Genomic DNA, 16750 nt, shown 5'->3' on the forward strand with positions numbered 1-16750 from the left:
TAAAAGTTGACGCCGGAACAGTTGAAGTACTGGACTCACTAATCTCAGCAAAAACTGACTATAACATCTTGTGTGGGATAGTCAACAGGTAATTTCAATCATTATTAACTATATATCTCGGCCTATTTAGTTCGTCATTTCATGATATGAACTATTTAATAACCCCTTTATTCATTTTCTTTGTCGGCGGGCAGAGCTTGGGCAAGATTCATCAGCGTCACGGAAGGTGAATGGAAACAAAAGCTTCAATGGTTTCGACCCAAGGTAAGCAATTAAGTAGTACTAGCTAGCTAGCTAGCTGCCATCTCTTTAATTATCATGCTTGATTAATTTTTATTTGATCAAATTCCATTCTCGTAAAGGCCCTGAAGCAGGCGCAGGGGACTGATCTGTGTGCATTCTGCGTTTGCGAGAACATTCGCATGATGGCGTCCGAAAGGAGCAGATCTTAAAGACAGCAATGGGTACGCTTGTCAGAACACTATTCACAATTTTTACACCATTATCGATATCTAGTCACACAACTAATACACATGCATATTGATCTCCTTCTTAACAGTTCAAAGAGGTGCGGGAGAAGCTCATAGAAAGGGAGCGCGTAGAAGCACTTCAAGAGGAAATAGCGGGATTTTTGCTCGACCAGGTCATAAATCCGAATGGAGAATTCTATTACCCGCTACCGCCCCCATGAAAACCACTTCCAATTGTAATCGTGCTCCGAAGGCACCAACTAGGCTAATGCCACTGGCTCCGAAGGCAACATTCATATGTAGGAGAAATTGTATATAGCTATACATGTGTGTATGTGTGAATTAATTAATATGGTGGTCTGTGAGACATTGATGATATATATATATATATATATGCATGATTGGTTCTACTAGAAATTCTATTTGTATATATATATATATATATATATATATATATATATGCATAACGTGTACAATGTTTAGTATCGTAAAATACCAGCAAACGAAAAAGAATTAAAATGGAAACACAAAATTAAATGAAAAAGAAATCATAAAACTAAAAACCCCCCAAACCTTATAGTACCGGTTGGTCTTACCAACCGGTACTAAAGGGCTCCAGGCCCCCGGAGCTGGCTCGTGCCACGTGGTTGCCCTTTAGCACCGGTTCGTGCTAAACCGGTACTAAAGGGGGGGGGGCCTTTAGTGACCACAATTTAGTGCCGGTTATGTAACCGGCACTAAAGGGCCTTACGAATCGGTGCTATTGCCCGGTTCTGCACTAGTGTAGAGGGGGGGTGAATAGGTGATTTTTATGAAAGTCTTCAAAACATGGAAGTTTCGAAGACAAACAATTGAAATGCCCTAGTTGATATGTAGCGGAAGATAAACTACTGTAAGCAAACCATAGTCAAGTATGCAATGATGTGAAAGCACGGGACTAATAGCAGCAAGTAGTAAGGATCAGGATGGAAGATAGTATGAAGCCAATCAATGATAGTAGTCAAGCAATGAAGTCAAACAGGTACAACAGATAGGCAATGACTTCACGAAGACAAACTTAAGTAAAGGATGGAAAGGGATAGAACCAGTTGCCTGTTGAAGACACAAGATTTGTTGGACTAGTTCTAGTTGCTGTGACAACTGTACGTCTGGTTAGGGAGGCTGAGATTTAACTTAGAAGACTGTGTCTTCACCTTATTCCCCTTGAGCTAAGGACACCCAGTCCTCGCCCAATCACTCTGGTAAGTCTTCAAGGGAGACTTCCAAACCTTCACAGACTTCGTTCACCGGCAATCCACAATGACTCTTGGATACTCAGAACGCGACGCCTAACCGGCTAGAGGATTCACAGTCCTCAAGAGTGATAAGTCTTCAGGTCACACAGACAAAAAGACTTCAGTGATGCCTAACACTCTTTGGCTCTGGGTGTTTGGGCTTGGTCCTCACAAGGATTTCTCTCTCTCAAATGCTTCGAGGTGGGTTGCTCTCAAACGACAAAAGCCGTGCACTAACTCTAAGCAGCCACCAATTTATGGTGTAGGGGGTGGGCTATTTATAGCCACAAGGCAACCCGACCTGATTTGTCCGAAATGACCCTGGGTCACTAAGGAACTGACACGTGTTCCAACGGTCAGATTTCAAACACACACGGCAACTTTACTTGGGCTACAAGAAAAGCTGACTCATCCAGCTCTGGATAAGATTTGCTCTCATTGTCTTCGCTCGAAGACATAAGATTTGGGTTGAGCATCACTTCAGTCACTCTGACTTAGTTCACTTGGACCCCACTTAACAATACGGTGGTTCCTATGACTCAACAAAGAAGAAAAGGAAACAGCGAAACCACACAGTCTTCACGCTCCATAGTCTTCACGTAATGTCTTCTCATGTCATAGTCTTCAATACGAATATCTTCTCATACCACCATTGTCTTCAATGTCTTCATACATTTTTAGGGGTCATCTTCGGTAGGTAAACCGAATCAATGAGGGACACTACCTGCGTTATCCTGCAATTCTCACAAACGCATTAGTCCCTCAACCAACTTTGTCGTAAATACTCCAAAACCAACTAGGGGTGGCACTAGATGCACTTACAACTACGTTCCCCAACAAGTTTACCTCGAAGTTTTGGAATCAGTTGCATCAGACTTTGGGTACTAGGCTAGAGTTCAGTACAGCCTTTCATCCGCAAACAGATGGACAGACAGAGAGAGTCAATCGGATTCTGGAGGACATGTTGAGAGCTTTTGTGCTAGATTATGGATCTAGTTGGGATGATAATTTGCCTTACGCGGAGTTCTCGTACAACAACGGCTACCAGGCTAGTTTGAAGATGGCACCCTTCGAAGCTTTGTATGGAAGAAGGTGCAGGACACCGTTGATGTGGGATGAAGTTGGAGATCGCCAGTTGTTTGGACCAGATTTGATTAAAGAGTCTGAAGAGAAGGTTAAGTTGATTCGGGATAGAGTGAAGGTAGCCCAGTCCCAACAAAAGAGTTATGCAGACTCAAAATGTAAGGAGGTACTCTATGAAATCGGAGATAGAGCATATCTTCGTGTGTCACCTTTGCGAGGAGTTAAACGATTTGGAGTTAAGGGAAAGTTAGCCCCGAGATTTGTAGGACCCTACCGAGTTTTGGAGCGTATGGGAGAGGTAGCCTACAAGCTGGAGCTACCCGAAGGACTGTCAGGAGTTCATGATGTGTTTCACGTTTCCCAGTTGAAGAAGTGCCATGCAGAGATGGTCGATATTCCTCTAAGAGACACAGTGCCCCTTTAAGCAATTCAGCTGGATAGTGATTTGACTTATGAGGAGAAAACAGTCAAGATTCTCGTGTTTGCCAGCCGAGTTACGCGCAGTAAGGTTATCAAGTTTTGCAAAGTTCAATGGAGCCACCATACCGAGGATGAAGCCACCTGGGAGTGAGAAGAAGACCTACGGAAGGACCACCCACACATATTTTCTAGCCAACCCGAATCTCGAGGGCGAGATTCATCTTAAGGGGAGTAGGTTTGTAACATCCCAAATTTTCAATTTGGAATGTTATACATAGGTCATCATATGCATATCATATTTTATTTGCATTTTCGTTTTGATCCTAGAAATTCTAAGCAACTCAAGGACCCACGAAGAGAGTTGGGGATTTCATTTATTTTCATATTTGAATTTTTATCAAATTTGAAAAGAGGATCATTTTGGTTTAATGTTTTTCTCTCCGAATATTTCCAATATTAAAAATAAATGAGAGGAGATAAAATGACTTCTCCAAAATAAAAGAAATATTGGGGGGAAATGTTAAAATCAAATAAATGTTTTATTTGGATTTTTATTGCTATTTTATTGGAATTAGAAAATATGCATTTTTTTAAAATTGCATTCTTAGCCCAAATAAATGTTCACTTTGTCCTTTGAAAGACAGTGTCTCTGGAGAGGGAACACTAATAACCCCCGTCAATCTCTTGCTACATGGGATTTGGTTTGTCGACCAAAAAAGCATGGTGGCCTGGGAGTCACTCATTTGGGAGTTCAGAATGAATCCCCTTTGATGAAGCATTTGTTCAAATTTTTCAACAAAAGAGATGTTCCATGGGTTGAGCTTATTTGGGATTCTTATTATCACTCATCACCTCCACAAGTTACTCAACTTTGTGGCTCTTTTTGGTGGCGTGACATCCTGAAACTTTATGACAAGTTCTGTCTGTTAGTCACTCCACAAGTGCATGCAGGTGATACGGTGGTGTTCTGGCTTGATCGTTGGCAAATTGATAATAGAGTGATTGCCCTTAAGGATCGTTTCCCTAGACTACACTCTTTTGTCATTGATGATATGATATCAGTCAAGGATTTCTTTGGTTACCAATCAATGGTTGAGGGATTCCACCTTCCTTTTTCTTCTGAATCATACCTGGAGCTATCTCAACTTCAAGTTTTGTTGGACCCCATTAGTTTGAACCCAAATGAGAAAGATATTTGGAAATGGCCATCTAAATCTGGGGAGTATCAGTCCAAGCTGTATTATGAGTTCACCTTCTCTCACTTGGGGATTGATCCAATCTTCAAATGGATCTGGAAATGCTCCTGTACCCTCAAGATCAAAGTGTTTGGGTGGCTTCTGTTGATGGATCGCCTCAATACTAGATACATGATGCAAAGGAGACATTGGCACATCCAGGATGATACTTGTGTTCTTTGCCAGTCTTCCATGCATGAAGACAGAATTCATCTCTTTTTCTCCTGCAATTTTAGTCAGAGAGTTTGGAATTATCTTGGAATATCTTGGCTGGCCCAGCCCAACCAGTCCACCTTCTTGATGGCCTCAGCTTCTAAGAAAGAATTCAATAAACCTTTCTTTTCTGAGGTAGTTTCCACAGCAACTTGGAATATCTGGACATAGAGGAATGGGAAAATCTTCAGAAATGAGGATCCTAGCTTTAGATCATGGAGGAGGAACTTTGTGCATGACCTCTCTCTTTTAGCACACAGAATCAAATGTAAATATAGGGATAGCCTGTTAGCCTGGATAGCCTCCCTCCCCTAGTTCTCTTTGTAAGTATTGTAATTACTTTCTTTACTTTCTTCCTTTTTGTACAGAGAACTTTTATTTTGTTGAATAAAGAGCTGTGAGGTTGTTGCCTTGCAGTATATAGTCAAAAAAAATTATTAAAGGAACATGAAAATTTATTTCGGAATTTTTGGACTACGTTTGATGTTTCTTTTTATTTATTTACTTCGTCCGTTTAAAAAAACACGCGAACCGACTCTGGGCCGTGCCCGAGCCGGACATCTCCCGCTCGGCCCCTTTAAGAGGCGAGGCCCGAGGCCGCCAGCCCCCAAGCCGCCGCCACCCCGTGCCCGCGCCAAACCCTAGTGCCGCCGCCGCCTCGATTTCCGCATCGCGCCACCGCCGCAGTCACCCCGCGCTGCGCCGCCGCCGTCCGCCGGAGTCGTCGCCGCCGCCGCCGGTTTTCGCTCGGTTTAGGTGTAAACCGTTCGTTTTAAAAAAAACCTAGTTCATTTTTTTATTAGATCGGTTTTTCTCGGTTTAGATCTATTCTGTGAACGATCGTTCATCTAGTTCTTATAATGAATGAATTCACTCATTTGACTCTGTTAGCAGACGTTCGTGCGATAGATTTTTCTTTTTCTGTTTTATTTTTCACTAGGGACCTATCTGCGATTATTTTTATCACACATTAGCCCCTGATGTTCAAACCCTCGCAACTTTTTAACCATTCGTCGGAATCGAGTGAAACCAATGCCAAAATCTTCGTCTTGAGCCCCTCTTTTTGATTAATCAAATTGAACAGGATTTTGATAAATTAAAATTTGGTTTCAAGCAGATTTATTTTCGAACTTTTTTCGATCGTAGTTTGAGTCTCGTAGCTCTGATTCAATTGATTCTTTTTGCAAATCGAAGTTCTTCGGTTGAACTTTCAGATTGGATCTTCTTATTTGGGTTTTACCCGTGCATGTATGCTTGAGTGCTTATGTATGCTATTGTTTGTTTGCGATAGAATTCCAGAGTGCGAAGCGTGCTACTACGAGTCTCTAGGGTTTGCAGATCGTCAGCAAGGCAAGTAACACTTTGATCATATCTTTTATTACTCAGTTTTATGCATTAGTTCTAATCCCCAAACATTGCATGATTAGGATATGAATAACATGTGGGTTTGGGAAGTAGATGATGAGGTAGAACCTATTGCCCTTTATTATCAAACCCTTGGGAGTTATTTCTACGTTATGTTCAGATTGCTATGCTATGCTCGTAGAGTGGATTGGTTGAGTGTATCCATGACAGATGTGAGAGTTGTTAATTAGTGGTTAACTTAAGGTGGCTACTTAAATACACATCTGGGTGGATTGGTTGCGGGCACCTGGAGAATCCAGTGTTGTCCTAGGATATCCTGGAGTACCCGTGTGATCATCCTACAGTTCGCCACCCAGGCTCAAAGGGATCATAAGATTATTCATACTAGAAATTTCCGTGTGCAGGTACAAGCTATTATGGGCTCTAGCATAGTTGAGTATGTTGCATCACCTCTTTCAGTGGTGGGCTAGGAGGTGTAGGGGAAAGTAGGTATAACTGTCCACCCAGAGTAAAGAGTTAATGTTTCTGAAAGACTGTGTCTCGGTCATCCGTTTCTTAAACATCATGTAGTGCGAGAAATCCAACGGAGGAGATCGAGTCTTGTGGGGAAAAGTGCACAAATCTCTGCAGAGTGTACAAACTAATCATGGTTAGCCGTGACCCGGGTTATGGACATCTTGAGTATCTGGTTCTTGGATTATCATGTTGATCTCATCACTCTAAATTAATTTTGTTGGGTTATTAATACTGTTTAATTGGGATTGAGTTGGGGGAACCTTCTCAATGTTTAACAACCACCATGATAGTTATATAAAATTTATTCTTTTGTTGTAGGGGAAAACTGGCTTTATGCAAAACATTAACCATAGAGCTTTCCACAATGTTATTTTGCCAGCATATTTCATGTGCTGACCTGTTTCGGACTGCAATGTATCATGTTGCAGACTTTTCAGACGGAGAGTAAGGTGCGCTAGGTCGTTGTCGTGCACTCAGCTATGCCGTTGGAGTTGATGGACTCACTTTATCTTCCAAGCCTTCCGTTGTTATCTTATTTAGATGGCCTTAAGCCATATTATTGTAATAAGTTTTCTTTTGAGACATTCGATGTAATAAGTGTGTGATTGCACTCTGTTATAAATCCCTCGAGTATTGTGTGTGTCAGCATTACTGATCCAGGGATGACACGTAAGCACAGAGATTTGACCGTTTGAGGTCGGATCGCTACGCAGGTCACCGGCGTCCCATTCCCCTCTGCTGAAGCACATCCCCGCGGTTCCACTTCGATGAGCGATGCTGCCGAATATGGGGAAGCGGGCCGCCCTTTGCGCTGAAGCATTTACCTCCGGGGTTCACGGTATTCCGATGAGCGGGCTGTCGGACATGGGGAAGAGAATGGACGCTCCGCCGCAGTCGGCTGTAGACTAGTCAAGGGTATCTGTGTTGTGGGAATGGATATCCGCCGACGCCGGTCGTAGACTAGTTTTACTTTAGTCTGGTATAGTATTTAGTTAAAAACTGAAATATAATGAATTTCTTCTTGTTTACATGAAATCCGTCGTGTTTGCACGAATTTCGTCTGGTTAGTTCAAATAGTGATTGAAATGTATGCGGGAGCGTTTGATGGTGGCATGTGGCATCACTGTTTGAGAACTATCCTCCTGTCCGCGGACGGATACCGGAGCAAATTTGCGGTTCGGTGTATTGTTAAAAAATAATTGAAACTGCAAGTTCAATGTTTAAAACGTACTACTTTGCATTTTATTGGCTAAATATCCAATGGTGTTCGATCCGGAGACATCTTGATCTACAGTCAAATGCTCTACCACTAAGCTATGGACCCAAGTGATAAATTAATGCGAATTTAGTTTATATGATAATTACAAGTAACACTCGAGAAACGGAGTAGAAAGACCAATTCAGATGTGACCCAAGAAACCCATAGCCGGCAGTACGTCACAGTCACCCCTCTCGTCTGGCGGTTCCATTCGGCAGCTCGAGGACACGAGAAAATCCACTTGCCGCAGAGCTGCTGACCTGCGCGCTGAAACACGCCATCATTCCATCGAGCAAACTCCAAAACTTCCCCCTTCCCCGGTAACCCGCACCTCACTCAACGACCCTCCCAACGGCACTCGCCACTCGGCAGTCGCCACCGTCGCGGCGCTCCTCAGCCAAGCCAACCTTTCGAAATCTCCACGCCTTTGTCGCCTCCCTTTTATACCAAACCTCCTACCACCAGAGTCCCAGTTCCCAGTCATACACATCTGATATCAATCACTCACAGCTGCTGCCCAGCAGCAGGCAAGAAGAGGCAAGAATGCCACAGCTCGATCTGGAGTCCCTCTTCTGCGTCGGCGGCGGCGAGTCAAGGTCGACGAAGGTCGCCTGCGAGACCATCGCGGTCGGAGCCTCCGACGTTGACGTCGCCAACGCCCACGAGCAGTCGCGACGGATTATCTGGGCCTGGTCCGGGCGAACCGGCGCGGCGCTGGAGCGGGACGGGTCGACCAAGGGCGGCTCCAACCCCAAGAACGCGGCGGAAGAGACGACGCGTAACAAGGGCCCGTCGAGGGCGCCGAGGAGGTTGGAGTTGGAGGCAATCGTCGTCGGCGTTCTGCCTGCCGGGAAGATGGTCGTGCAGCAGCGGCGCTCTCATGTGGTCGGCCGCGACTGGCGCCGGCCGGCCGCAGGGGCTAGGGTCTTCGCGAGCGAGGCCGTGGGCGTGGAGCCCGTGTCCCCGAAGGTGTCGTGCTTTGGGGCAGTGCGGTCCGAGAGCCGCGCGCCTGCGGCGCGCGAGGAGGAGGAGGAGCGGAGCGGGTGCTGGGCGAGCGTCACCTCCGCGCTTGGTGGCTTTTTGTGCGGCTCTGACTCGGACAACCGTCGGGAAGGTGGATCTGGGACGAGTGAATCGAAGCCCGCGGTGTCGGGGTCGCCGACGGTAGACGTTTCAGTCCTGTCGCCCCCGCGGCCGGTTCTGGGACTGGGAGACGTGAAGCCCATTGCTTCGCGGCGGTGGCCGGATGGAGATGGGCGGTGCTTGGTTTGAATCTCTTGCGTGCTTGAGGAACAGGAAGCACGGGAACAGTTGTGTACACATCTTCAGTTGTACACAGCCTTCCGTGCTTCGGTAGGCACGGGAACTGCTGTACATTCACGGTTGCCGAGCATAGTAGTACGTGTACTTGCCTGCTTGCGCCCGTGCTAAACAAAACCAACCTTTGATCTCCTCTTGTGCATTGTGTATCCCGCCCCTTTCTTTTGTACAGCTAGCTACGCCTGCTTCCTTCCATGTACGGGCGCAAGCAGGTAAAATCGGTGTAAGTAGTAGTATCATTGTGCGAAATCGGTGTTTGACTTTTGTATGTACTTTCACTTCACTCTTTCTTTGGGGGCACAATCTCATCACTCGGTCACTGGTCGGAGATAAAGAAAACAAAGGCAATGTGTACTACTCCTACTAGTGGTTGGGGCGCCACCTGGCGGCGCCTCTTGATGCAGGATTGGGCGCACTAATCAAATTCCAAATCCACTTTGTTCATAATCCCATATAATAAAACTCCATTATAGTAAATCTTCTCAAAGAGCCAAATGCAATATGCTTGATGGAGAATATCTCTCGGTAAATGAATTAGTACCAAATCATCCAGATCCTTGAAATGGCATTGCATCATGAGTCATGCCAGCTTGCTACTGGTCCTAAAATTGCAAGCAAGGAAAGCTTAGTGATAGACAAGATCAGCAAAGAAATTTAAACAGAAGTGATGAACTGTTGGCATCATCTAGTGAGGATTATAAAGAATAATTCGCTCATGTAAGATCATTGAAACCCGTACAAGACAGATTCTTACAAGTTACAATAGATGGCCATTGCAAAGTTTATGGATAAAAGAGGAAATGCCTTGCATCGGGGCTTACAGCATCAGTCGTCACCAGGACATGAAAATCTCTCAAACCAACACTATTTTGCCATGGAATTGTTGTGAAAACCTGAAACGTCTAGGTTGTATTCTCTTCATATTTTTTAGAATGAAGAGAAGACCATTACTGCATAAAATTGAAATGACAATACTTAAGTACTAAGTACTTTGTTTGCATGGCATATAAAACGAACTCATACCAACCCACCTTGTCATTCAAATGCTAGGGATTTTAGCACTGAAACAAAACAAAACTCATACAATGACCATTTTATCGTTGAATTGATCTCAATCAGATGAATGTAACTTAACCCGTATAACTTCTTGAGGAACACATATCATAATAATTTTGTTTAGGGTATATCTCATAATACTTGCTAGGATGGTTAGTGACACAAACCAAGAACAAGAGAAAAACTACCATCACAATGAAATATAATCACTGCCTGCCGTCTTGAGTTCCTAAAAGGTTCCACCCATATTTTCCTGGAGCAATGAAACACAAACCTGCACAATTTCTCAAATAGGGAATAGATGAAGTATGCAAATCAGATGTAGTATTAAGAGAACAAAAAATAGCAATGTCATTAAAGGATCACTTACAATCAATAGCAGAAGCAGCAATACGATTTTGCTTGTCTCCATCAGCTCTGGACCGGATACCCGCATCACAAAAATACTCAAAAAATGATGGCATAAGAAGATTACCCAGCAATAGAAGAGCAGACTAAATGCAGCCGACTGTATCTTTATTGTTGACCAGACATTTAACAGGAATTTGCAAACCATCCTTCAAATGTGAACGAGAGCACGTGAAGCCAAGAACCGCAAGAAACTTTTCCTGATAAATAAAGTTTTTCTATTACATTTAATTGTAGTTTTTCAAGTATCCAGTTTGCCAGCCGAAACACATAAATAGGCAAGGGAACATTAACAAAATCCAAATAATCCCCATACCAAAGCTCGGCAACTACATAATAACTGGAAGTGTAAAGTATTGAGTTCTAACTTGTCTCCACACTGATTGACACGATGCAATGATCTTAAATCACTTTGTGGTCAGATCAAAATATTAATTTGTTAGTTTCCAATGGTGCATGAATAAAATATCAATCAAAGAACAGAACATAAGCTTCATCCTTTTAGCTTCAAATACAGTTCAGAAGAAACTCGTGCAACGATCTCAAATGATTCTGGGGAGACCGTCCAACCTTTAAATGAGTTCACTATCAATCGGTGTGAAAGACCAGCTAATAAACTAATGATCTCATGTAACTTAATTCCATCATACATTCTAGAACAGAGTAGTCTCCAAGATGTGACTTCTATAGTTATATTTTTATACCAAAGCATTAGTACAAAGAACAAATAAATTACAAAATTATGAAATGTGTTTTGCCTGAAAAATCTCATTACATTAGTTTAATTGCTAACCTTGACAATCTTTCTGAATATTCAGTAAAAGTTAAAGCAAAGTTTGAAGGAACACCTTCTAGGAAATTATCTATTTGGAATAGAGGTGGTACTCCTTTTTGGTCCTTCAAAGATTGTGCACACTAATCCAGTTGTCGTACTTGTTAACGTCTCTGTTTGACAGGATGCATAGTTTAGTGAAAATAGAGGAAGTCCAGATGAGTGATAATGATACAATAGTGGTTAAAAATATTAAATGCATTATTACTTTTAGCCTTGCATTATGCGGACCACACAAAAGTGAGACAGCGAGGTAGGCTCCGAGTAAAGTTTTTGGAGGTAGAGCGCCTAGAAGTTTCAATGCTTTCTAAGGCAACCAAAAAGCAATGTGATTTGATCATGTCAGCTAATTTTATGAGCTGCTTGCTTGACATGGAAGTTCAATGTAATAACATGTGTAAACTACAGGAGAGATAAATCAGTGTTCTGGAGACGAAGACACACTCACCATCTTCATTTAGTTTCTTCAAGAGCTGCGAGTTAGAAGGAAGGGCGTACATTCTAGCACATACTGCTTTCCTTATGGCCCAGCCATGGTGAGGAGCAAACACCTGAGCATAAGCCTTGGATGCTGCGTCCTTCATGGAGTTGCCTCTGAAACAAAAGAGAATGTGAGCATTCAGATAACATTTACTCAACAGGCATCTAAGAGTAGCAAACCAAAGGGTTGACAACATAACATAAGTTTTTTCTATCACAACATGATATAAGTGACTTCACTACCCCATTTGCAACTTGAACTTACTTTGTGACCAATATCTACTCAAACAGAACTTTCACTATATCAGTCCCACGCTTAACCCTCAGTAGGTTCCACGTATGGCTCCTCGGCTGCCTGACACTGTCTTTTTGAATGTCAAGCTCAACCATGAAGGGTAATGTTGAAATCGTCTTGGATATCTCCAGTAAATCATTAACCTACAACCACGTAAGACGAAGTAATCAGACAAGACCACCAAACAAAGCCTAGATGGCACCAAGTAAGCAATCAAGCACGCATGAGTATGTGAGGTCTCTGTAACACAATAACATCTATAATCCGAAATGGCTGCACACTTGGTTTGCTACGCAGTAGTACTAAAATAAGTGCAGAAGTAGATTGGAACTTCCAACACCTTAAGAATACATCAGAACAAGCATATCAAAATATCAGAAAAGACACTCTGATCCTTATGTGCACACAATAATTCCTAGTTTGATCAAGTTGAAAATTAATTTAGACCATCTAGGCCGGACCTCCTGGCCTTAAACAAGTCCAGGGGATTACCATGATTATCTTAAAACAGAGACACATACAATTGAAGCAGTAGTACTAACACAAGTGCAGAAGTGGATATTACTTTCTACATATGAAGCATATACACCACAACAAGCATAGCAGAAAGTAGCAGAATTAGACAGTCTGATCCTGGTGAAGCACCCAATAATTGCTGCTTCATTCAGTTGAGAATTTGATTGAGATCATTTCACCCAAACTTTCTAGCCTCAAACTAAAGTGTATTATTACAATTAACTTACCACATGGATCCACAGCTATGCAGGGTGTAATTCAAAACGAACTCAAACATAACTTGCTAGCTGAATCTGGCTAAGAATTTGAGATTATTTCGCCTCAACCTCTCTCAGCTTTAAGCGGCTAACCAATGTTCCAGAAATCACCAGAAATTCAAATAGCGGGGAGGAGAGGGGGGCAGAGGAGCGGCCGCTTGCCTTTGGCAACGTAGTCCATCTCGGCGAACTTAAAGGCGATGCCGAGGGGCCGTGGAAGTGGACGAAGAGTTGTCCCAGGACGCGCCGATGTGGCTGTCGTTCTGCTGCACGAGCAGCAACAGCATGCCCCGGACTGCCTAGAACATCCTGCAGCACGACCCCGACAATACCATAGTGTTATCATAAGAAGAACTCGAGGTAATGTTTTAGGTCATAATTCTCGATAGATGGCATATAAGAAATTTTGAATAGATCAATAACTCTAACTCCTACAAAGAATAAATAGATCGTGTGAAACACACTGGATTCACCAATGATTAATTAAATATTCAAGTGGAGGTGGGACTGGAGAGGACGTCATACCTCAAAATCAAGGGAATCGATGGAGACGCGGCGAGGACAGACGGGAGCTGCGATGACGGCAAGGAGGCGAGTCGTCCTGCCACCTGCCACGACGTGTCGTCGAACAAATCAACTCTGCCTCGTGCTCCTCCCGGAATTTCCCGCCGCCAATCCGCTCCGTCACACCTCCTGCCTTCCTATGTTTCCCGCAGATCCGCTGCCGCCGCCGCTCGTATGCGCCTCCTTGAGCGAGGGGGTGGACAAGGAAGCAGAGAGAGGGGGAAGAGGAGGTGGCGGCTGCGGCTAGCGACAGTGAGGAAGACGAGGAGGCGGCGTGTGGAGGAGGCGGAGACGAAGGCGTGCGCGTGCCTTCGTTGGGAAGGAAACAAAATAATCGCAGCGTTTATCTATTGTCTTTTTTTTATCGCACGGTAAATCATCGATCGACGTGACATAGCTCAGCGAGCGGCCTTTGCGCGACTCTTATTGGGTTTAATATGGTAGTACTCCAGAAGTAAATTTATTTATCTCACCAGGAAGAAGGTACTACTACGGATGGTCAAAGACGAACGCGGCTGAAACAATGAAATAAATGTACTTTCTAGAAAGAAGTTTTTTTTCGATAAAGTCTAAAAAGAAGTAAAACTGAAAAGTCTCAGACTTTATGGGCTCCCACGCGAGATGAAATGAAATGAAATGGGAAGGCAGGAGAGGCCAGCCCAAGAGTGCGCGCGACTCAACGGATAGATGGATGGAATACATGCTGACACGGGCCGCGCCACTTTTTTTCGGTTTGCGGACCCTCCTCTTCCCTTCCCTTCCTGGCGCGGGCACCAACCGTCTCCCCCGATTCGATTCGACCGTTGGAATGGAACGAGAGCACCGCACCACACGAGGAAAGTAGTAAAAGAAAAACTAAATCTGCAGCAACTGCACACACTTGACGACCGTTGCGCCACTACACACTTCAAACACCACAAAAACTCCTCCATCCAGCCACTCATCGCCCACCGTATTCTCTCTCACCCACCGGTCAACAAACAAAGCCAAAGGAGGAAAGAACGCCGTTAGAGAGAGGACCGAGGTGTGCTTCTCCGTCGCCCTCGCCGTCGCCGTCGCTGCCGCGCCCATGGGGTGCATCTCGTCCAAGCTCCTCCCGCCAGGGCCCGGAGGCCGCACCGGCGCCGCACGCGCCACCGTGCGCGGCCGCGTCGACCACGTCGTCTCCCTCACCTCCACCACCTACGGCGTCCTCGACCTGCAGGCCAAGCACGGCGCCACGGCTGGAGCCAAGGAGCTGCCGCTGCCGCAGGAGCAGGAGAAGCCGATAAGCCGCGAGTGGAAGCGCGCATCCGCCAGACGCCCGACCCCCCTCGTCGTCCCGGACGCCAAGAAGCCGGCTCCGGCGGCCAAGCCGGAGTCCGGCATGGAGGTGATCAACGCGTGGGAGATCATGGCCGGGCTGGAGGACGCCGATTCGCCTGCCAAGAAGCCGACCAAGCCCGGCCGTTGGTCTCCGGCCAGGGTCCTCGCCATGGCCCTGTCGTCGCCCAAGAGGTCGTCGGCGAAGCGGAGGAACACGCCGGGGAAGGAGAACAGCCCGCTGCAGCGTTGCTCCGGGAAGGAGAACAGCAAGCCCAGCGACGTCGCCGACGAGGACAGGGTCCTCCGCCCGTATAACTCCATCGACAACTCCAAGCTGTCCAGGGCGTCCAAGAGATTCTCCCCGGGAAGCGCCCGGGTCGCCCGGAAGCCCAGCGCGGCCGAGACCGGAGGCATGTCGTCGTCGCGCCGGAGCCTGAGCCCGCTGTTCGACCCGGAGCTCCTCGCGTCCATCGAGCGCGAGCTGTCGGAGGAAGGCGCGCACATCAAGCGGGTGATTGGGTCCGAGAAACCCAAGCAGCCGAAGGTGGTGCCGGCCATCGTGGCGGAGGGCAAGTGCCCGCCCGGCGGCGCGGACGCGGTGGTGCTCTACACCACCACCCTCCGCGGCATCCGCAAGACGTTCGAGGAGTGCAACGCGGTGCGCGCCGCGATCGAGGCCCACGACGTGAAGGTCATCGAGCGGGACGTGTCCATGGACTCGGGCTACCGGGAGGAGCTGCGGCTGCTGCTGGGCGGGCGGGAGCTGCGCGTGCCCGCCGTGTTCGTCCGGGGCAAGCACGTCGGCGGCGCGGCGGAGGTGACGAGGATGGAGGAGGAGGGGAAGCTCAAGGCCCTGCTCCAGGGGCTGCCGCGGGCGCGAGTCTGGTGCGCGGGGTGCGCCGGCGTGAGGTTCGTCATGTGCAGGGACTGCAACGGCAGCCGCAAGGTGCGCGTCGACGGCGAGCGGAAGGAGACGGTCCAGTGCGGCGAGTGCAACGAGAACGGCCTCGTCCGGTGCCCCATCTGCTCGTGATGGGGATTGGATTGTTCAGGGTTGATTTGCTTGTCTACCCGTCGTCTGGTGTTTGAGCCTCAGAGTCAGAGGCTCTGATTTTGCGATGTTCTTGTTGCGCTCTGCAACCTACGAGTACTAATTAAACACCTGTAATGCGTACCCGTTCATATTGATTCGTATCTAATTAAATTGCGTTTCATTCTTTCCTATTGAAGCTGCTTTCAGAAGGGTCACTGCCTATTGCATTTTCGCTGTTTCTTTCTAAGAAAAGACAACCAAATAACGTCTTAGATCTGATCACTCTAAGGGCATCTCCAATGCGAGGCGCTTAGCCTGGGCTCCAGCATCCTAATCCTGGTTGATTAGCGGTTGCCGTGTTAAATCCGGGCGTCACCCTAGCCATCGGCGCAAAACCATGCACCACGCGCTTGGCCTCTTTTCTTCCTGCACCAAGTGCTTGTGCTGTTTGTTGATTAGCGTCTTCCGTTGAAAGCTGAGACGCTTAGGTGCTTTTATTTTCTTTTTATATTATTTTTTTCTTGTAAGCGCCTATCTAAGTGGCTACCTCCGGGTTTATTGGTCCCCATTGTATTTCGTGCCAAATTTTAACCATGGATTAAACTAACAAAATGTTCACGCATGTCACCAAACATTATATTTTTGAAAACTATGTTCAAGTACGAATCCAATGAGATAATTTTTCTTGACATGCATTAACATTTTGTTAGTTAAATCTTTAATCAAAATTTGGCACAAACTACAAACGGGACCTATAAACCAGGAAGAGGTAGTAGCATGTAAATGCCCTAAACGCGCCGTTTGGATGTATGCATCCAGAGGTAAGGCCCGTTCGGGAACAGTCCGGCTC

At 45.9% G+C, this 16750-nt stretch overlaps 2 protein-coding genes across 2 annotated transcripts; both read left to right on the plus strand.

The window, feature by feature from the left end:
* Window positions 1-7925: 7925 nt before the first annotated feature.
* Window positions 7926-9727, plus strand: LOC119364216. The gene has a single exon (XM_037629646.1). The coding sequence runs from the start codon at window positions 8378-8380 to the stop codon at window positions 9104-9106; it is 729 nt and encodes a 242-aa protein (XP_037485543.1). The 5' UTR covers window positions 7926-8377; the 3' UTR covers window positions 9107-9727.
* A 4725-nt stretch (window positions 9728-14452) lies between these two features.
* Window positions 14453-16089, plus strand: LOC119364217. Its single transcript, XM_037629647.1, has one exon. It carries the CDS (start codon window positions 14632-14634, stop codon window positions 15898-15900), a length of 1269 nt encoding a protein of 422 aa, XP_037485544.1. The 5' UTR covers window positions 14453-14631; the 3' UTR covers window positions 15901-16089.
* The last annotated feature ends 661 nt before the right edge of the window (window positions 16090-16750 follow it).

The sequence above is a fragment of the Triticum dicoccoides genome, chromosome 2B (genome assembly GCF_002162155.2).
Source record: "Triticum dicoccoides isolate Atlit2015 ecotype Zavitan chromosome 2B, WEW_v2.0, whole genome shotgun sequence".
Lineage (NCBI taxonomy): Eukaryota > Viridiplantae > Streptophyta > Magnoliopsida > Poales > Poaceae > Triticum > Triticum dicoccoides.

Excerpts from the sequence above, each read along its gene's own strand:
- LOC119364216 (XM_037629646.1), top strand. The coding sequence starts at position 8,378 with ATGCCACAGCTCGATCTGGAGTCCCTCTTCTGCGTCGGCGGCGGCGAG.
- LOC119364217 (XM_037629647.1), top strand. The coding sequence starts at position 14,632 with ATGGGGTGCATCTCGTCCAAGCTCCTCCCGCCAGGGCCCGGAGGCCGC.